This window comes from Solanum tuberosum, unplaced genomic scaffold (assembly GCF_000226075.1).
Source record: "Solanum tuberosum cultivar DM 1-3 516 R44 unplaced genomic scaffold, SolTub_3.0 scf00151, whole genome shotgun sequence".
In the NCBI taxonomy this organism is placed as follows: Eukaryota; Viridiplantae; Streptophyta; class Magnoliopsida; order Solanales; family Solanaceae; genus Solanum; species Solanum tuberosum.
In genome coordinates, this window is record NW_006239077.1 from 868,916 (window position 1) to 891,769 (window position 22,854).

General features: G+C 33.8%; 2 protein-coding genes across 2 annotated transcripts; both read left to right on the plus strand.

Moving 5' to 3' along the window:
* The first annotated feature begins 11,332 nt into the window (after positions 1 to 11,332).
* LOC102593370 (uncharacterized) lies at positions 11,333 to 12,230 on the plus strand. Its single transcript, XM_006353078.1, has 2 exons — positions 11,333 to 11,881; positions 11,985 to 12,230. Exons 1-2 carry the CDS (start codon positions 11,333 to 11,335, stop codon positions 12,228 to 12,230), a joined length of 795 nt encoding a protein of 264 aa, XP_006353140.1.
* A 3,026-nt stretch (positions 12,231 to 15,256) lies between these two features.
* Positions 15,257 to 21,841, plus strand: LOC102585507 (2-phytyl-1,4-beta-naphthoquinone methyltransferase, chloroplastic). The gene is made up of 7 exons (XM_006353060.2): positions 15,257 to 15,465; positions 15,561 to 15,625; positions 18,049 to 18,139; positions 19,565 to 19,653; positions 19,884 to 20,079; positions 20,745 to 20,844; positions 21,479 to 21,841. Exons 1-7 carry the CDS (start codon positions 15,337 to 15,339, stop codon positions 21,577 to 21,579), a joined length of 771 nt encoding a protein of 256 aa, XP_006353122.1. The 5' UTR covers positions 15,257 to 15,336; the 3' UTR covers positions 21,580 to 21,841.
* Positions 21,842 to 22,854: the final 1,013 nt, after the last annotated feature.

Sequence of the window (22,854 nt, forward strand, 5' to 3'; positions counted from 1 at the left end):
CTTTGAAGATATGGCGTCATTACTTGTATGGTGTGCATGTTGATGTATTCATTGATCACAAGAGTCTTTAATTTGTGTTCACCCAGAAAAAGCTTAATCTCAAACAAAGGAGGTGGTTAGAATTACTCGGATATGAAGAAGAGATATCCACATCTTTTTGAATTCGAAAGTGCAGATCAAGGTACTAATTTTCTTCTTAGTGCTATATAAATTATGAGTGAGCATGGGACTAATGTTGTTGCTAATGCCTTGAGCAGGTTGTCTATGCTACACCCTAAGCCTAGTAAGAGTAATCTCATTTGAGGATGAATGTTCCCAAGGGGGAGATATTGTAACATCTCGCACCTAGAAACGACTATAAAGAGTTTAAAATATTAGGAGTAGTGGTGTTGAATGGGGTTGAATCATCACCAGTGTTAGAAGTTAAAGAAAAGCAAGAGCAAGATTCCATTTTGCTTGAGTTGAAGGCAAATGTTCACTTTTGGAAAGAATGAGGAAATTTGGAAAATTTTAAGTAAGTTAAAAGTGAGTTTTGGTCAACTTCAAACAACTATAATTCCTAGCTCAAGATGAGTTAGGTGTGATTCCAAATATGGTTGGAAAGCCCTTGGAATGATCTTTCCATATTAGCTTTCGAACAAGGGGGAGATGGCGTACTGAGATATCAAGGTAGTTCGCCAAGTTTGCGCGATTCCGAGTTTGTATGAGTGAGTTATGCCCTTTTGGAAGTTGGGCTGTTGGATTAAGGAAATGTCCAATCCGGAATTTTAAGGGGTATTTTAGTCTTTTCATTGCCCTATTATTTTAATCCGTTTTAAGGAGTTTAATATGGGTCAAATCAGATTTTAGTTAGTTTTAGAATTTGGAATTTCACGCTAGGGGCTAAGGAGAAAGGAGAAGAGAAAAGAAAGGAGAAAAAAGGGGCAAATTCATCAAGATCGATCAAGAAAGTTGGTGTTTTGCCAAGGATCTACTTCTATCAGGTATGTGAGGCTTTCATAACGTTGGGATCGTTCTCCCACATGCCAAGCATATTAATTTTAGTTTGGATTCGTCCTAAAAGCATTTGAATATTGATGATCTTGATATCTATTCTTGAATGCATATATTGTTCTTGAATTTGACTTAGTTGGGAAGTTTCTGAGTTCATTACGTCGCATCATATAGTCATTTCGAGTTAGGTTCTTAGGTACATTTGTTGGGTATCTGTATCTAAAAGTAATTTGAGAAAAAGAACCGAGTTTGGGTGAATTGGGGTTGGAAATCTTGATTTTCGATATTTTCTCATGTTTAGCTATCTAAAATCATTCCTAAACGACATGAGATCTTTCCTAACATCAACCCTAATCCTTGAATCCATAATTCAATTCAAACATCAGCTAATAGTCAAGTCAAGAGCAGTTAAGATTAAAGTCAAGAGAAGTCAAGAGTCTAGTAAGAGAAGTTCATTTCAAGTTTTCATAAGTCTTTTACAAAATTTTAACTTTGTTTTAAGACTTGAGTTTTGAGTTCAGTAAATAGTAAATTTGAAGTTCTTTTCCTCAAAGAAGTATATGAGGACTATGTATTCCCAAAGAGATTTTAAAATGTTTTCACATTTAAATAAGAACGGAAACTGAGATTTCCAAAGAGCCGTTGGGCTAGTTTTCAATAAAGAGTAATAGCTTTCTAAATGAAGCAAGAAGGGAAACTGAGATTTTCAAGATAGCCTTTGAGCTAAGTTTTGAGCACTAATCTCAAATCATAGAAGGAAGTATGTTTTTAAAACATAAAGAACTAGTATATTTTGGGAGTAGTATTGAGCACCGATATGGGGGAGAGTTCAGACAACTCACAGCCCCCATAAATCATGTGGCCATCATGGGTAGAAAAGGGTCATACTTTTTAGATGAATCCTTTTCGCATAGACTAGTGGATCCACTTAGTAGTTCAGGTCTTATACCTGTGGCAAGGTATAGGATGAGCTGGCAGTGTGAGGAAGATCGTTGTATCATTACTATAGCTCTTAAGTGATGGTTGTCGGTTAGAGAAACTTCCATAGAAGTTATTGTATTTTATATACGTCAGTTTATTGTATTTTTACATACATTTCAGAGCTATGTTGTATCCTTATATATACACAGAGTTGACATCATGTTTTTAAACAACTTTTCTTTATATTGCACTTGTTTTAAACTGCTTTATATTTAAATTAGTTCAGTTAAGTATTCATGAGTTGAGAAGAGTCAAGGTAAGTGTTTCTTTCAAATTCCCTTTCAAGCCTATGTTGTTTTAGCATTCCAACTTGCATACTCGTACATTCAATGTACTAATTCCAGTTGGCCTGCATCGTCTTATGATGTAGAGGTAACTAGGATCGGCATTCCAGCGCTCCGTTGATCCAGTGAGCAATTCAGAGTCAATCGGTGAGCCTCCTTGCATTCCGGAGGATCTATTTTAATTGTTTTTTAGTTAGTTCATTAGGATGTTGGGGGGTGGTCTCAACATCCATCTCAGTTATTTTAGAGGCTTCATAGACAGTCAAATGTTAGTCCTTTGAGTCTTTTCATTATCATTTCTTATTGTTAAGACTTGAGTTGCCACTTTTGGGCTAAGTTGAATGTTTAACCTTTAAACATTCTCAGTTATCTTATTATTTAGTTCAGTTAAGTATTATTGGTCATTAAGTATGAATATTGTCTTCCGATGAGTTAAGTAAGTCAGGCCAATGGTTCGCTTGGGGACATCAATGGTCTTCGAGTGCCAGTCCTGCCTAGGGTGTAGGCTCGAGGAGTCACAACCTACTAGACTCTCTGAGCTGGTACAAGCTGTTGGTGAGCCAAATTGGTGGTGCGTCGTGGGCATGTTCGATATTTACTTGGATACCATCTGCCAGAATCCCCAAAACAAGAGTGTCCGGCCTATTATGAAGGAGCTACATGTACTTATCGGGAGTCTTCACACCGGCCCGACCATCAGGGGCGGACCCACGTTGGTTCCAGGGGGTTCACCCGAACCCCCTCGGCAAAAAATTACACCGTATATATAATAAGGTAATTTTCTGTATTTATGTGGATATATATATTTTGAACCCCCTCAATGACAAGGATAAAGAGATAGCCCAGTGGCAAGTTCCTTGAAAATTAAGTCTCACGTTGAGAGTTCAAATCCCCACATTAACGTTTTATTTTTTTCTTTTTCAGTTTCAGTTTTTTTTTTTTTAAGGTTTCAGTTCCATTTTCACGTTTTTTATAGTTTTTTATTTTATAAAACATGCTAAAAGTGTGGTTTTAAATCCAAAAAAATTCAAGAGTCCGCCACTAAAACTAAATAGTACTACTTTCTTGAAATTTTGTTTTGTTGGCTTATATATACATGTTTATACTTTTATTTTTCGAACCCCCTGAATGAAAATCCTGAGTCCGCCACTGCCGACCATACATGCATTAATTAAGAGGCACAAATGCGACTAGATGGCGGACCCCCCGGACAAGTATAATTCAGCTATGGTCAGTGAATTTTATGCCTCTTATGCGGCATTAATGAAGAACGCCTTGCCCCAAATAGGCAAAGAACTTGATCAGCCCCCACTTCTGACTACTTTGGTATGAGACATTACGTTGCTTTTTTTTATTATTATGTTTTAATTTATATATCTATAGTCATTTTCTTAACAGAGATTATCAATTATTTTTCTTATATTTAGTTATAATTTTTTAAATACTTAATAGGAAATCGCTGGTAAAAAATATATTATAAGTGAATGTGAGGATAAAGAAAATGAATTCTACTAATAATAATAATATTAATCATTATTATTATTATTATTATATAAAGTCTGACTAATACTATAATAATAATAATAGCATTTGTATGGAACTGATTAACTCTTGAAGAATAAATTAAGCATTTTAAGTTTTAATACAAAAGACGTAAATTACTTTGTGACCCGCCTCATTTCATGTAATTTTTTAAAAACATTTATGAATATGTCCCCCTACCCTGTTCTACTCCATTGTCAATCTTATATTTAAATATGGTTTTGTTGAAAAAAAAGTATCTATAATTTTAAAACAAAATAAAAACAAAAATAATCTTATCTAATCAGGAGGAATTGATACAGATAGACAAGTGTTACATACAATTGGCAACATATAGCCCAATATTAATTGGCAATTAATAAACAAATAAAAAATTGGCACATTTTAGCCTAACAGTAATATATCGACATTTTAAAAATTATTATTGTTTAAATAATAAAAGATATTTAATATCATCTCTCTTCTAACTTGCAACCATTACTCCTTAAAACTAGCAAAAGATTATTTAGAATTATCTCTCTCTTTCAAATTATTACGTATTTTTTAAAATAATAAAAGAAAATTAATTCCATCTCTCCTCTAACTTCCAACCATTTCTTCTTAAAACTAGCAAAAGATTACTCAAAACTCTCTCCTTTCAAATTATTTCATATTTTTAAAACAAATAAAAGAAAATTAATGCCATCTCTATTCTATCTTCCAACCATTTCCACTTAAAACTAGCAAAATACTATTTGAAATTATAACTTTTCTTAAAATTAGCAAATAATATTTTGATTATGATTATTTTTATTTCAAAGATATTCCTATGAGTTCATTACCTGTCAATTATTTTGCCTTCGAACTCAATCCATATTCACTTAACAAATTTGTATACATTTGTTTGCATTGACATTCATTAATCCATATTCATCTAATAGATTGGCATACATCTGTATTGGATACATCTGTTCACATTCATTACAAATTGGTATACATTTATATTTATTGCATTAATATCTTTCAAATTTTACATAGGTTTACATTTGTATTGGATACATTCGTCCATATTCATTTATAAATTGTTATACATTTGTTTGCATTAATATCTTTCTAATTTTACATTTGTATTGGATACATTTGTTTGTATTCATTATAAATTGGTATACATTTATTTGCATTAGTATCTTTCAAATTTACATTAATATACATTTGTATTGGATACATTCATCCATATTCATTTATAAATTGGTATACATTTGTTTGCATTAGTATCTTTCTAATTTTACATAGGTATACAGTTGCTTGCATTACTATTTTGGAATGCAATCAACAAATTCATTAACAAAGTTAGATAATTTTACATTGTTGTGTGTTCGCTTGTATTCATTAACAAATTTAGATACATTTGTTGGAGACAAAATAAATATTCATTATCAAATTCAATCAACAAAATTTAATATTTTAAAAAATTATCAATATATATACAATAAAACCTCTATAAATTAATACTCGGTAAATAAATAATCTTTCTAAAGTAATATTTTCCTCCGGTCCCAACTTGGGCCAATGGAAAAAATCACCAATTTCGATAAGATAATATATTTCCTGAAGACCCCTAGATAAATATATGGTCCCATTAATATCATAAATTAATAATTCTTTAAAAGTACGAATATATCTAAGACAATTTAGTGAAATATGATTCTGTTGTGTTCTACTTTTTCTTAAAATTTAAATCTAGTTGAAGCTCGTCTTTAACTTTTCTTATTGCATCCAAGAGAACCGGTGTTGTCTTTTTGAAGTGTACCATAAAATGGTTAAGAGTTCTAGATGAGATAAGTGCTTCCTTACGCGTAACTGGTTCCAAAGGTATAGTATCATCTTCAACTTCATCATCAACATCACTTTTTCCAATGATGTTCACAATTTCTTCTAAGCTCTAGACCTTTGAACATGTATCACTTTCACCCGGATAATCCAACATGTTATTGACATCCATTTTATTGTGGTAACCGAGATCATTAATCATGACCTCAAGTTTATGAATGACGTTTTCACAAGTGGGTTCATTCAAATTCTCTGAGATTGCATCCCCTGAACGAATTTTACAGTGTCAAAAACAATTTGCTATTGTCTCTTGCATAACATTTGTTCTCCAAGCAGGGATTGCAAAATTGATAGCATCCAAAACATTAATCTTTTTTGGATAAGTTTGTCCTACTTCATAGCCTTCTAATATCCTATGATAAAATCTTTTATGATAATACATCTTGAAAGCATTTATTATCCCAACATCACAAGGTTGAATTTTGGATGTCATGTTGGGTCGCAAGAAAAACAATTCAGTCATTTGTAGTCCTTCAATATTTCTATTATGGACTGGACAATTATCTACCATAAGCAAACTCTTCTACCATGCATTTTGTGGTCAAACCAACGAATATATTCATCAAAAAACACACTTGTCATCCATGATCTTTTGTTTGCACGATAGTGATAATTCAATAAATATGATACATAAATTAGTAAGATACAATGATTTTGATGTTTCGTTGTACTTTATGTATAACATTTTTTTATGTGAAATTAATAAATATGATACACAAATTAGTAAGATACAATGATTTTGATATAATCAAAATTAACCTTCATTAAATCTCAAATCATTCTTTAAATTAATAAATATTAATTTATCGATTAAATAATATCTCTATAAAATAATAAAATTTCATGGTCCCACCTATATTAATTTATAGAGGTTTTACTATAGATATATAAATTAGTTATTTATTAAAAATTGAAAAAACGTCAATTCCAGAATTCACGAAACTTTGCAATTTTTGGGGGGAGAAAATGTTGTAATATTATAATACAAATACGAAAATTTGTAAAAAGAAAAAATCTTGCATCCAATTACAAGATAAAGAATGTAGAAAACCTCAACTTTTTTTTAAAAATAACCAGACAACCAATATAAAAAAAATTGGTATGATATGAGTTACTTATTGTGAAGAGTTACTGTTGTGATTGATCTTTAATGGAAGTATTTTAGAGAAGAAGATAGAAATCCTAAACTTGAAAGAGGGAGAAAAAAAAAAGGGAAGAAAGAGAGAATTGAAAAATACGTAAAAAAAATTTGTTGACAAATTATAAGGAGAGAGAAAAAAGGAATAATAAAAGCAAACAAGCTAACTGCTAGGAAATAGAGAGAGAAAATTCGGAAGGAAAATCAATTTTCAAAAAAATATGAACGTGGCTATGCAATGCCAAATAAATCTTAAAAAAATAAATCTGTTTTTGCTAAAAAAAATTAAAGTGGCTATTTATTACCAATAAAGTCTATAGGTTGTCATGCTATGACATTTTTTTCATATGAAGAATAAAAAAAAAATAGACCCACTATTTAAATGTCAAAAGTAAGAAAAAAAATAGGCCCGCTATTTAAGTATAAAAAAAAATAAATAATGGAGACAATCAGGACATATGATTTAAGCTTTTTTTTCTTTGGAAAAAGGCTCAAATATGTCATTGAACTTTCAGAAAATGTTCATGCCATACATTAAAAGTTTGGATCATCTATACCATTGTTGTTAAAGAAAAGCTCATTCATGCCATTTTTTAACTCCGATTTTGCAAAATCACTTTTTACACCTCAAATAAGGTTTAACACTTTTCAATTGAAGTTTTTAGATCAAACATACTCTTTTTGCTTATTATTCCTTTAAAACACCAAGAGCACATGAAAAACATAAACAACTCTCAAATTTTCAACATATTCAATTCTTCACGAAATCATCTCAAATTCTGGCGACATAATTAATTTTTTTTTTTTTTTTTTGAAAAACCAAATTCTAAAATCATTTGTAGAGTTTAAAAATTCACCTGTAGTAAAAAAAATATTCAAAAAAAAAACAAAAATTAATCCCAAAATTTCAAAAAATTGCTTTGATTCATGTTTTTGTAGTTGTTTTTGACATTTGATCTTTGTTCCCTACTGTTTTTTGAGTCTATATTCAAAATTTTAAATGATTTAAAGTTGTGGAGAAAATTCTACCATTAAAGAATGTTGAAGTTTTAAAACTTTAAAGAAATTTCAAATGAGTCTTGTTGAGTTAGGTTTAATTCGCGCTCAAAAGATATTGAGTTTTAATAACTAGCTTGGAGGGAAACTACTCTTGAAATTTGAGGTGATTTCGTGAAGAATAAAAAAAGTTTGAAATTTAGGAACTTTTAATGTTTTTTTTTTATGTGTTCTTGATGTTTAAAGAAAAAGCAAAAAGAGTACATTTGATCCAAAAACTCCAATGGAAAAGTGTTAAAAATTGTTTGGGATGTAAAAAAATGATTTTGCAAAACAGGAGTTTAAAAAATAACATGAATGAGTTTTTTCTTTAACAATAATGACATAAATGAACCAAACTTTTAACGATGACACATATAAACTTTTTTTCAAAGCTCATGACATATTTGAGCCTTTTCCCTTTTTCTTTTTTTTCTTTTTAGCATTATTGATTTCAATTGGCTTTGTTATTTATGATTTTCTTATGTTCAAATTGAAAACATTTATGATAACTAGAGGACCAAATTGGGTTTATTTTGAATATTTTTAAAAGTTTAAAAGTTTTAAATATTACACCAATTATCTTAATCACTAATTAAAAAAAGTTTGACTTGGTCAATCCTTTTTTGTCACCAATTTTAATTTCAACACTTTTTTGTCACCTCCTTCTCAATTTTGATCTTTGTTCCCTACTATTTTTTGAGTCTATATTCAAAATTTTAAATGATTTAAAGTTGTGGAGAAAATTTTACCATTAAAGAATGTTGAAGTTTTGAAACTTTAAAGAAATTTGGCAGAACGCATAAGCGGCCCCTTGAACTTGTAAGGATTTTCCTTATAGACACCTTAACAAGGACTTCTTCCTATTGAACACTTAAACCATTCAAAAAGTATACCTATCAGACACACCTGTCTGACTTGGCACTATCGTGTGAGACATTTGTTTTAAGGTGGAGTGCGTGACATTAGACATCTCCTACGTGGAAAAATCTAATCCTACGTGGTAATACACATCACAAAACACCCAACCCCTCAGTCATTTCTCTAAATCCCCAAAACGTGTTCCAAAAAACCCTAGAAATTTCTTTCACGATTCCCGCTCAATATGTGGTCGATTCAAGAAAAATAACTTTTGTTGTTGTGTTTTAAGGTTGATTCGAGAAAGCTAGGGGATTTTGTGTTCCATCTTGTGAAGTAAGTTCATTTTCGAATCTCTATGACTATTGCTGTCGATTTCCCCTTTAAATATAGCGTCTATTTTGTATATTACTACAGTGATGATGTTTTGTACATATGTGAATAAAGTTTGAATTTTTAGGGTTTTCTTGTCAGTAATTTGTCGGGTTTATTTTAATTTTTTTCCAGGGAATCTTATGGATATTATTATAGTAACTCGCTTTCACCATGGTGGTAAATTTGTGGAAGGCACATCTGGTGGAGGTCTCACTTACATAGGGGAAAGTGAAGTGGAATATGTAGGTATCGATAAAGACCACTTTTCTTTAATGGAATTGTTTTTTATACTAGAGATCTGGGGTATGTTACTGTGGGTGGGTTTTATTTTAAAGACCCTACAACCAATAACTATGTCGTTGTGGATAACGATTTCAGCTTACTAAACCTTATAAAATACCTAGGTGATGGTGACTTTTTGGCCTTGTATGTTCAACATGTTGTGGATGAGGTAGAGGTTATTAAAGATGGGGTCCCTACAGGTTATCTTTGTGGGCCAACAGTTGGTGAAAATGATAATGAGAATGGGGTAGAAAACTCATATAATATTAATGTGGATGAAGGGGCCAATCTGAGAATATTAATATTGAAGTTGGTGTAGATGATGCATCACATATTGGGATATTAGTGATGATTCACAAGGATTTGCTATTCCAGATAATAATGACTCAGAGATTGATGAAGAGTTGAGAACTCTTAGAAATGAAAGGAAAACCAAATTGCAAAGGAAAAAACCTGTTCCTATAGAGGAAATAATTCTTGGAGTAGTTGGTGTTGATAGAGGATTTGAAGACATTGAAAGGAACAAGGCTGCTAGGTATGTAGAAAGATTGGGGGGGAGATGAGCAATATATTGATAGTTCAGAACTAGATAGTGATGACAGTAGGGATGAGTTAGATCCTGAAGCTGTGGAAAGTGTTGATTTACCAGCTAGAAGAAAAAGTAAAAAGGTTAGATTTGATCCTGACTATGTAGTTGCTATATTTGAGCTTGGTATGGTATTTGAAAATGCCATAGAATTTAGAAAGGTTGTGGCATAGTATGCTGTGGAATATAAAGTCAAATTAAAATTGAGGCCTAATGAAAAACATAGAGTCAGAGTTAAATGTCAGCATAAGAAATGCAAATGGTTGTTGTATGCTAGTCTAGACAAAGACTCTGTTGACTTTATTGATAAGAATTACTATCATGTTCATCAGTGCCTTACCACAACCAAAAACAAGTTGTGTACATCTAACTTTATTACAAATAAGTTTAGGGACATAATAGTTTCTCAACCTTATATAAAGTTGTAGGAAATTCAAGAGTTAGTGAGGAAGACGACATGATTGTATGTTGGAAGAACTCTTTGTTATCAGGCAAAATTGATGATTCTCAAGGAGTTTATGGGTGATTGGAAGATGGAGTTTGCAAAGTTGTGTGATTATGCAGACATGATAAAACAGACTAATCTTGGTAGTTCATGTTGGGTGAGGACAGACAGGGAATCTACTCCAGAAAAGAATATGTTTGTTTACTTTTATGTTTGTTTACATGCATTAAAGAGAGGTTGGTTGGAAGGATGTAGAAAAATCATTGGTTTTGATGGATGTTTTCTGAAGGGTGCTTGCAGGGGTGAATTATTAATTGCAATTGGTAGGAATGGAAATCAACAAATGTTTCCAATTGCTTGGGCAGTTGTTGATCAAGAAACAAAGCACAGTTGGAGTTTCTTCATCAACTTCTTGATACAAGATCTAAACTTAGGCACTGGACATGGATTGACTGTGATGTCTGACATGCAAAAGGTTAGTTTAATGTTAATTTTATTTAATTTTGATCTCATTGCCTATTTATTTAATTATTATTAGTCATAAATTTCAATTTCAATTTCAATTATTATGATATGTAGGGTCTTGTAGCAGCCATAATGGAGTTGCTGCCAGATTGTGAGCAGAGGATGTGTGCTAGACACATCTGGTCCAATTGGAGAAGAATTGGAAAGGAGAAGAAAGAAGAAAACAATTCTGGAGATGTGCAAAATCAAGTTTTGAGGTAAAATTTCAAGATGAAATGGACAAACTTAATAAACTTGGTAATAAGATATGTGGGGACTTGTTACATTATGAAAAAAAGACATGGTGTAAAGCATATTTTAAGGAGCATGCTAAGTGTGATGTTGTTGAGAATAATATGTGTGAGACATTTAATTCTTGGATATTAGCTGCTAGACATAAATCAATTATCACCATGTTAGAGGAGATTAGACATAAGATAATGGATAGAAATGTTGAGATGAGAAAATTTGTTGACACTTGGATATCAGACATTTCTCCTATGGCAAGTTTAGTACTGGAAGAAAACAAAGATTATGCTAGAGATTGTCAAGTTAGGTTCAATGGCCAATTTGGATATGAAATTTTAGATGGTCATTATAGGCATATTATTGATATAAGAAAGAAGACATGTACTTGTAGAACCTGGCAGTTGAGAGGCATACCATGTCAACATGTTGTTTTGGCTTATCAGCATGCAGGCCAAGACCCTGAAGATCATGTTGTACATTGGTATAGAAAAGATACTTTCATGAAGGCTTATAATTACTTTATCCAGCCAATACCTAACATGAAAATGTGGCCTCACACTAGTGATATAGTGATTGAGCCTCCTGAACCAAAGCAAATGCCTGGCAGACCACCAAAATGCAGAAGAAAGTCAAAGGATGAGCCAAGAAAGAAGTATGGAAAGTTGTCCAGGAGAGGTGTAAAAATGACTTGCTCCAAGTGTCATCAACAAGGCCACAATAATAAAGCCTGCAAATATGTGGTAATACTCAAGCAAACCTTTAATTACTTCAATTAAATAGATAAAATGCAATACAATTTTTCTTTTTCTTATTTACACTATTAAATCTTCTGAAATGGGTCAGCCTGGAAGCTCAAGCCAACCTGCTAGCTCAAGTCAGCCTCAAAGCTCAAGGCAACCTACATGTTATAGCCAACCACCAAGCTCAAGTGTAGGTTCTAGCCAGCCACCAAGCTCAAGGCAACCAAGAAGTTGTAGCCAACCACCAAGCTCAGGCCAACCTGTAGGTTCTAGCCAGCCACCAACCTGGAGCCCATCACAACATGTCAACTCAGGCCAACAATCAACTTCTATCTGTGATGATACTTAAAGACATGTACTTGTAGAACCTGGTAGTTGAGAGGCATACCATGTCAACATGCCGTTTTGGCATATCAGCATACATGCCAAGACCCTGAAGATCATGTTGTACATTGGTATAGAAAAGATACTTTCATGAAGGCTTATAATTACTTTATCCAGTCAATACCTAACATGAAAATGTGGCCTCACACTAGTGATATAGTGATTGAGCCTCCTGAACCAAAGCAAATGTCTGGCAGACCACCAAAATGCAGAAGAAAGTCAAAAGGATGAGCCAAGAAAGAAGTATGGAAAGTTGTCCAGGAGAGGTGTAAAAATGACTTGCTCCAAGTGTCATCAACAAGGCCACAATAATAAAACCTGCAAATATGTGGTAATACTCAAGCCAACCTTTAATTACTTCAATTAAATAGATAAAATGCAATACAATTTTTCTTTTTCTTATTTACACTATTAAATCTTCTGAAATGGGTCAGCCTGGAAGCTCAACCCAACCTGCAAGCTCAACCTAACCTGCTAGCTCAAGTCAGCCTACAGGTTATAGCCAACCACCAAGCTCAAGGAAACCAACAAGCTTAGGCCAACCTGTAGGTTCTAGCCAGCCACCAACCTGGAGCCCATCACAACATGTCAACTCAGGCCAACAATCAACTTCTATCTGTGATGATACTTCAATTGTTAGAAGAGTTCAACAAGCTGGAAGAGGCAAGGGGAAGAGGTAGGGGAAAAGGCAGGGGGATAGGAGGTGATGATACTTCAACTGTTACAGGAGGGCAACAAGCAGGAAGAGGTAGGGGAAGAGAAGGAGCATCAACATCAACAGGAGGAAACAAAAGGCCTAAGACTGTGGGATTTGGAATCTACACTGATGATATAAGTGGCAGACAAACATTAAATGTAAGAGTATAACCAACTTCAATTATTATAATCTACTTTGATAATAGGAACTTATTTTAGTTTCTTGTATACAGCCTGGTACAGTAGGTGAAAGAGTTGTTACACCAGCTGTTTTCAAGTGTGCAACACCAACAAACATTGATATTGGTTATAAGCCTCGTGGACTGAAAATGGAAAGGGTAAAAATGCTATCACCACTCCACAATTACAATGCATGAGTAAGTCCAAAGGGGGTGGATCTGCAAACGTCTAGTGCAACAAGAGCAAGAGCAGAGGGGTATGACTACTTTAATATGTTTTAGGTGTTTTTGATGTACACTTAGGGGTTGTTTTATTTGTATCTGTAATGCAAGCAGGAAACAATAGTTGAGACTGCTTTAATATGTTTTGTGATGTTTTTGATGTACACTATAACTAGTGGTTTAAATGTGGATTTTCTTACAAGGAAATGCCAAGATTTTTTTGTCGATCATTCATGCTTGTTTGGAGCTTAATGTTATTGTGTTGTTCACTTAGTATGGTTATTGTTATTTGGAGGTGAAGAAAGCAAGGAAGAAGCTTGAAAAAATGTCACTTAAGGCATCTCCGTACCCTCTCCGCGACGCGGAGAGGAATTATAATTTGGCTCATGAAATCAAATTCCAGGCAGAGCACTCCGTGCCCTCTCCGCGTCGTGGAGAGGGATTCCTAAATTAATTCAACAAAGCGAGTTTGAGGCAGAACACTCGCGGAGATGAGCAATTGTGTGCGAATGGGAATTTAAAGATGCCTCCGCGTCACGGAGATAAGCAATATGATAGATTAATGAACAACTTATCTCCATTCCTTCTTCCAAAATTAGTACAATAGAAACACAAGACTACTAATACAATCACTCTAAGACTACTAACATAAATATTTCCATATAACGAAAATCACGAGTGCAATAACACATATGATCTTGATTTTTCTTGCCTGCTTCCTCTCTTGTTCATAGGATTTGATTCTTTTCAATAGACCCCATATGATCTTTTTTGCTTGAGGCGGTATTTCATCATCGTACCATCGAAAATAATCGCATTCACCTCTTCTCTACACAAATTATCAAAATAATTAAACTATAATTAGCGATTGACAACGATTTGTTTAACCAGATTAGAATAATGATAAAAAGCTTACCTTTGTGTTTTTGCAGTAAAAAAATCGACATCCTGTATTAAGTTGTGTCCATGAAGTTTTCAATTCAGCATTGACCCCACATCGACACAACACATTTGCATCCGAAGAAGTTGAAATCGAAAAATTAGACATTTCCTTCGCTGTGAAGAAGACGAATGAAGAAATTTTTTTGATCTCCACTGCAGTAGCAACAATGGTGAGATGTGGAGAAGAAAGAGATGAGAAATAAATAAAAGGGAGGAATCTAGGGTTGGATAAATAAAAGGGGAAGATTTTGACCGTTAAGTATGTTAAAGTGTGCCAATTAGACACATCAACTTTTTTTTTCTCACTTCATGCGCTCAAAAGGAGTGCCTCACACGATAAGTGCCAAGTTAGACAAGTGTGTCTGATAGGTACACTTTTTGAGTGGTTTAAGTGTCCAATAGGAAGGAGTCTTTGTTAAGGTGTCTATAAGGAAAATCCTTACAAGTTCAAGGGGCCGCTTATGCGTTCTGCCAAGAAATTTCAAGTGAGTCTTGTTGAGTTAGGTTGAATTCGCGCTCAAAAGATATTGAGTTTTAATATCTAGCTTGGAGGGAAACTACTCTTGAAATTAGAGGTGATTTCGTGAAGAATCAAAGAAGTTTGAAATTTAGGAGTTGTTAATGTTTTTTATGTGTTCTTGGTGTTTAAAGAAGTAGCAAAAAGAGTACATTTGATCCAAAAACTTCAACGGAAAAGTGTTAAACATTGTTTGGGATGTAAAAAATAATTTTGCAAAACTGGAGTTTAAAAAAATAGCATGAATGAGTTTTTTCTTTAACAACAATGACATAAATGAACCAAACTTTTAACGATAACACATATGAACTTTTTTTCAAAGCCCATGACATATTTGAGCCTTTCCTTTATTTTTTTTTCTTTTTAGCATTATTGATTTCAATTGGCTTTGTCATTTATGATTTTCTTATGTTCAAATTGAAGAACATTTATGATAACTAGAGGACCAAACTGACATTATCCTTTAAAGACAAAAAGTCATCATCAAAGGGAAGAGCTGCAGCTACGAAGTGACAATGGCTTCCCTTCACGTTGCTCTTTCTTCACTTCCCGGTCCCAGTTTCCGGCCAACAGGCAAGTTGGTAATCCGGTGTTCCGCCGACCGGCAAGCGCTGTTTAATCGCATTGCCCCTGTTTATGATAATGTGCGCACCGCACTACCTCTCCTCCATTCACTACTCAATTTGTCACTTCCTTAATAGCTATATGCTTATTGTTTGCTTAATTTTCATGCTTGCAGTTGAATGATCTCCTGAGTTTGGGCCAACACCGCATATGGAAAAGAATGGCTGTTTCCTGGAGCGGGTAAAACCTATTATCCCTTTCTCCTATTTAATAATCCATCTAGTCCATATTAGGTGAATTATTCAAACTTTTTTTTATAGTTTGAAATAAGTGAATTATACAATGTTTTAGAGAATTGTTGAGTTTTTCTCCATATTTAACCTTCCTTTAATGAGTTTATTAACTACTGTACATTTTCTAAGGAAATAGTTTGGTAATAATCAAAAGGATAATAGTTCCTAATTATTTTTCTTAAGGGGTGTCATACAACAACAATTTACTTAATATGGACTAGAAGGAGTACGGTTTATGTCCTATATAGCAGGACGCCGTAGACAATGAAATTGGTGTCACGAAAATATTGTAGCAATAGTAGTATTCTATTTCAATACAATGAATGTTACAATCTCTATGATTCCTCTTTTCTGAAATAAGTTTATGGCCTTTGAGCTTGATCTTGACTTGTATGAATATTCAAGGTGGTTTGAACTTTATTTTGAAATGTAATCTTGAACTTGAATGTGGCTTTGATTTAGTCGTTGCAAGTGCTTTGATGACTGTCACACATAATAATTATCTCAGGAAAAATTAACTTTGATCTTGATCGTCTTGGTATTTGATTTGCCTTCGTTTTTGATGTTCAGGATTTGAAAATTGTAGAGGAATTCTTGAATGTTTGTAGCATGTAGAGAAATTTATAGCCTTTGATCCACGAGCTTTCTCTTGTTTATTGTTCTGAATTCTTGTCCCCGTGTTTGAATTATGAGAATCCCTATTTATAGTTATGAGAGACAAAGAGGCTGAAACAAATTTGGAGAACATTTCACTTTGTAATTTGTGGACTCTAAGGCTGGAAAGAAACAATATATGCTTTGAAGGCAAAAAGAGTCACATTTCAATGGTAAAAAACAACCGTATTCATAATCTTTACTATTTGGCATAAGGACTTGTAAGAGGAAATAGATCAATATCTTATTTCCTAGATATGTTAGGGAGAAGCACACAATGGTTGGTTGGACTGAGTTTTTCTTTCTGCTGTCATTTTTGTACAATCTTGGTACTTTATTAATAAATTTTATCCTACCTTAAAAAGAGTTGTGGGGAGAAGAGTTGTGATGATGACAAACTTGTTTCTTTGATGAGTTGGCATGAATCACCGACCAATCAAGTTGAAGCACTGAAAAGACTACATTTGATTGGTTGAATCATGCCACTTGTACATATGACACATTTTCATTGCCTTTGATTTGACTAAGCATGTCACATTATTTTGGCTTGTTCATTTAACTTGATGTGCCTTGCCATTTGACATGTGACACAAGTTTGGCCTCTAGAATAAGATGACATCTTGTCTATCGAAGTGGCTCATAATCTGTATCCCAAATAAATATTAACCCAACGAAACTGAATCTTTAGTTAAATTCATATTTATTGGACTCAAATAATTTGTCAAATTATATTAGCCAACAATATTTGTTTGGATTAATATATCTTGGATTTAAAATATAGTCCATATTTTATGAAGTTGAATCCAATTTGATTTAAATGCTTACGCATTGATGTCAAAATTTTCTGAGTATATATTTTTTTCCATACATTTATAAAAATGGTTTTCAGATTAAAAAACAATAGATATGTAAACCAAAAAATTAAGGAGTGTTGTCCCAGTAGAGACTGATATTACATAATCTCACCTGTTTCTTTTGGACCCTTCATATTTTGGTAATGAAGAGAAATGCCATATTTCCTTTCATCTGACAGTATCTTTTGTCCTATTGGTCCTTCATACAATTCGAGAAAAATGGAAGCTTCTTTTCTGTCTGCAAATGTTGCCCTTCTACCATTCTACGGGTAAAGCCAGAGGGGATCCATGATTTAAAAAGTATAACAACAACGACAACATACCAAAATGAAATCCCACAAGTGGGGTCTTGGGAGGGTAGAGTGGACGGATACCTTATGCCTACCTCGTGGAGGTAGAGAGGTGTTTCCGAAGGATCCTCGGCTTAAGCATTATATATCTATATTTTGTATAATAAATACTAAGTTCGGATGAGCCCACATCGAAAGAGCTGCATCTCTCACTAGTAAAGCATGAAATGCTTGTGCATTGTAAATAAACTAATAATGGTTAATATTGAAATAAAATATTTTTAGGAAGGTGAAAACATGCCGGACATTAGGAATGTGTTTAAGTTATCCGCACTAATATATCATTTTCCTTTTGATATGCCATGCTTACGATAAACTGTAGTTCACTGTTTAATTGATGGAAAAATGGTTACACTGTTAGTGTGCCTTATTTAAATCCATTCAAATGGAAAAAAGAGACACAGGACAGATGAAATTTTCACATCTTCTACTCTGTTCTTAATCATATAATTCTTGGATTTGGACTATGTTTATGTCCTAGTTAAGCTGGAACAGTTGAACTTGTATTGCAGAGCTAAAGAAGGGGACGATGTACTAGATATCTGTTGTGGAAGTGGGGATTTGACGTTTCTTTTGTCTGAAAAAGTTGGATCCCATGGCAAGGTTCTCTTCTCTTTCTTTTTGCTGTCTCTGGTTTGCTTTTATTCTATTTTCATTCTTTCTGTTCTTCCACTGTGTAATTGCGGTTTTTAGTTACTATTCACCATTTCAGAAGCAACTCAGTTTTTCACTGACCATTCTGAGAAATTCAATAAGCTGATTTGAGAAGATGGCTCTATGGAATTACCAAAATTTCAAGACATAGTCATTTTTCCATTGTTTTGTTAGAAATGAAAACAGTAAGAAAAATAGGAAAGATAGGATATGAATTACTGTGGCGTTTGATTATCACCTGGAGATAAGAAGTTAGGAAATATAATATTCTTACAAGGAAGAGAAAAAAAACTTTTGCCCCATTAACTGTTTTATAGCACCTGTTGTTTTGTTATCAAGAGATCATTTTACCATTGTTGAATCTTCTTCACTGTTGTGAGAATCAGAAATTTACTTATTTCTGTTCAATTACCTTTTTTTTTTGCTAATCGACATCCTTCATAACATAGCAAATTAATGCGTCTCTTTATGCATCTTCCAGTTCCTGCCTCTCTGTTTCTGCATAATGAAAAATCTCGTTGTAGAAAACCAGGGCTCCTACAGCTTAGCATAGGAGAAGCCATCTCTGGCATAATTCTTGTAGTATTTATTACTCATTGAAAAAGGGAAAAACAAGAAATTCTTGAATGATCTTGAACCTGGTGATATTGTCACTTCTAATTTGAATAGGTCCTGATTTCTTAGGTCGCTTTTGTTAGCTGTGTTTTACCTGTTCTCCTTTGGTGAGCATTTATGGAATAACATCATCTAGCAGTTCACAAGTTCTCTGGACTAGTGTTCCTGTTCCACTTATTTCAATTCTCAGCTTATCCTGTCCTATGTTATTACTCAACTTTCTGAATGTCATATGCATTTTAATATGTGAAGCGCATCTACAAATTTTAGCTTGTTGCACTGAGATTTCAGGGTGATAATTATTATTGAGACCTAAATCATTGCTTCTTCTAAAGATTATTGGCTTCATGATATTTCTGATGTCAATCTCTTGCCTGATAATTAATGTTTCTTTTTGTTGTCCTTCCGTGATCTTCATGCTTTTGGGTCTTCAGGTTGCTAATGTTCATTGCTTTCATTTGAGTTTGGCTCCCGATGAAAAGAAATTTGCTCTTTACACATGTTTATATGTTCCTTTTTTTCATTTCAAACATTAAATAAAAATCTGCTCGCGGCAGAGCCACATAATTCTTATGTCACTAAATTAAGCGTCTTCTCTGTTATTTGACTATATTTTGCAAGCTTTGTATCTGCATAAGTTTTTGTAATGTAACTGGATTACATGATCGAAGCAGTTTAGGCTAGTTATCTTAATTTCCAAATTTTCGGATGTCAAATTTTACTGAATTGGCCTTTTCATTAGTATGTGTGGCTTTGCAGGCAGTCGGTCTTGATTTCTCAAATGAACAATTATTAATGGCTTCGACTCGGCAAAAATTACGTTCAAAGACATGTTACAAGAACATCAAGTGAGCATTGGTAATTAAACTGTCAATATAACAGATAATGTTTGGAAGGTTATTTGCCAACACATTTAACAAAATCCACTTGTGAAAATTAAATCTAGTCAAATTCCAAATGATTTCACACACTACATTTACCAGTTACGCGTGTATTATCTTCCGTACTCTTACTCCTTCCAATTAGTTTTTCATGTTCCCTGAGTACGGTGAGGGATTAATACATTATGATTATGAAGGTGGATGGAGGGCAATGCACTTGATTTACCCTTTCCTGACTCCTCCTTTGATGCTGTTACTATTGGCTATGGATTACGAAATGTGGTAGATAGACATAGAGCTATGTCAGAGATATGTCGAGTTTTGAAACCAGGCTCAACGTTATCTGTTCTTGACTTCAATAAGAGTATCAACCCCTTGAGCACCACAGTTCAGGTAGTTGTTGGCAGGTTAATACTTTTTTTCCACCACCACAAATTGTATGAAGTTATTGGTGTCATTATCTTTTGTTTTATCTGATGTAGAACTTTCTGTGCTTTAAGGATGCATCCCTCATCTTTTTTAAGGATGTAGTCAGTAAATAATTTTTGGTCCTTATACAGAACATATTTTTAGTTGTTACTTAGCAAAACTGATGCAACAATGGCAACATAATACTCTTGAAGCTTATCATGTTCTTTTAGGGTGTAGGAAAAGCGGGGGCAGCGGAAGGGGAAAATTACTTTATGATACAGAAGAGAAATAGTGATCTTCACCCGTCATAAGTTGAATAATTCCATGTGACTGGATATCAACTGTAGTATAGCTCAAGAATATTACTCCACATAATATCAGCAAAGTTTCCATCCACTGAAACTGCATCCACATACATTCTCTGCTCGTTTCTCTGTAAAGTTGGGACCACTTCTCTTCACAAGTTGAAAAGCAAGCCACTTTCCTATCCATCAAATTCCAGGAGTTAATCTGTTATTCTGCATTATGGACAATTTTGGAATCTCCATCACAGATTATTATGTGGCAAACTTCTTAATGTTTTCTTTTTCAGCTTATCATGAGTGGTATTACAATATTTGTCTAATTTTGGTTTATGTTCTGTTTAGGAATTGATGATCGAAAATATAGTAGTTCCTGTAGCGAGTGGTTATGGCCTAGAAAATGAGTACAAATACTTGAAAAGCTCTATCAGGGACTTTCTGACAGGTCTGATATTTTTACCACTATACTTTAAGCAGTTTTAATTGATTCACTTTTGCTGTAAGCAGTTCTGAAGCCTTCTGCATGCATTATGTTGTGATATGTTATTTAAATTTTGTATTTAGAAATAAAGTAACATGAGTAACCTCCTGCCTTAAATAAGTTTAATTTTATACACCTCCCAAACAGATAAAAATTAACCTTTCATCTTTTTTTCATTGTCTCCTGGAGAAAAACATGCTACTCAATTGGCATGTATTTCTCAACTCTCTTTTGGTTCAACTTTATTCGTCTCCCTTGCTTTCTTACAAAAATACTTTATTAGAACCGGAGGCTCTATCGGGGAGAAATATTGAGAAAAAATGATGCATGAGAATACTGAGCTGAAGAAGAAAATAGATAAATCCTGACTTCCCATCCATCAGCCCTTGCAACGGTAAAAAGTTTTTTTAAAAGAAAGGTAAAGGTAAGACAACAATTAGAGAGCAGACTGAAGTTGACATCAAATTCTCTCACTTGATGAAATGAAGAAGAAGAAAAGAACCTTAATTTTGGGAAATTGACTAATCTCTTTACCTTCTTCCAATATTCTTGCCTGTTGTGTCTTTAATCCGTGGTAAATGGATGATTTGTGATACAGGAAACGAGTTAGAGAAGCTGGCTCTTGAAGTAGGATTTTCCACTGCCAAACATTTTGAGATAGGATTTGGATTTATGGGAAATTTGGTAGCCATTCGCTAGAATGACTTCAGGTGCTTCATCTTCCAATTGCCTTCAAAAGCGAGAAAAGATGCAGTAAGAAGAGGAATGAGTGGTATTTTTGCCAATAGATAATAGTATACTTCTTCCATTGATTTCAAGTCATGTCTATTAGTGTATTGAGTATTTCACCCTGACTGACTAAAGATATGTGATATAATATACTCTGCACCATTATTTGTTGCCTGTTTCCTAATCCTTTCCCCTCTCTTTTTGCACTATGCTATAAAAGATGCTTTAATAAGTGCCTACTGTAGTTTTCAGAAAAATCTGTTCTGCAATAGCTAACCCCATATCGCCTCCAACGCCTAGCTCGAGTGGCAAAAGGTGGAGGATTTGTGACTTAGGTCACAGGTTCAAGCCCCACACCATGCAAAGCGAAGCCTGGTATTTAAGTGGAGAAGGGTAGAGGGGCGGGACCATTATCCACCGAGTTTAGAAGGCTGTGATTGGTCCAAAGGGCGGGTCACAAATGGACTTCTCGGTTATCAAAAAAAATAATAGCTAACCCCCTATCCCGTGCCATTTTGCTCTTTTTTTGGCCCCAAAACCTAGCGGAAAAGAGGGACAAACCAAAACTCCCTGGAAAACAGAGATGTCCAAACAGAAAATGTATAGCAGATCAATTATTGTGATTCAATCTGTTAATGCGTGTGGTTTTTGTCCCACAAAAGAGATTGTTCAGATACTTAGAAAGGAAGTGTCTATGTTGGTGATTCATACACTCCCTTTATGCCATTGTATATTTTAGGCCTTTGGTGTTTCACTAAATGCAGTGTTTAATCTGCTGATTAACTTGTGAAAATCACATCAAAGTTAATAGTTGAGCTGCCTTCTACTAGTTTGTGTTAGATGCATTGTGCGCACTATTTTGTGAAACGTCAAATGGAAATGCATATTTTGGGATGTCTTGGAAATAAGTATTGTATCCTCTGTATAAAAGTAAAAACTCGCAGGTGGAACACGAGGGTGCTAAATGATCGGAACAAGAGGGACACTCTGAAATCATTAGTTCGTAGATGGAGGCCAGAATATCTACTTACATGAGACAAATTGCAGAATGATGATGATTTTGACTAGACAAGTATGGGGGATAAGATGGCTCATGGCTGATTGTGAAGAGGTTAAGGTATGTGCCAGTAGGAGGGAATTATCATCTTATGGGGTTATATACATATCTGGAAAGGGAGGAGTTATGCTATGAGTAGCATAATAGTGGCAGTATGCTGCAAGTTTCGGGAATTGATACATTTCTGA

Bases quoted from the DNA above. Each gene is read 5' to 3' on its own strand.
- LOC102593370 (XM_006353078.1), top strand. From the start codon at position 11,333: ATGGATAGAAATGTTGAGATGAGAAAATTTGTTGACACTTGGATATCA. The intron at 11,882-11,984 runs GTAATACTCAAG...GAAATGGGTCAG, and splicing joins ATAAAGCCTGCAAATATGTG to CCTGGAAGCTCAAGCCAACC.
- LOC102585507 (XM_006353060.2), top strand. From the start codon at position 15,337: ATGGCTTCCCTTCACGTTGCTCTTTCTTCACTTCCCGGTCCCAGTTTC. The intron at 20,080-20,744 runs GTAGTTGTTGGC...TGTTCTGTTTAG, and splicing joins CCTTGAGCACCACAGTTCAG to GAATTGATGATCGAAAATAT. The intron at 20,845-21,478 runs GTCTGATATTTT...TTTGTGATACAG, and splicing joins TATCAGGGACTTTCTGACAG to GAAACGAGTTAGAGAAGCTG.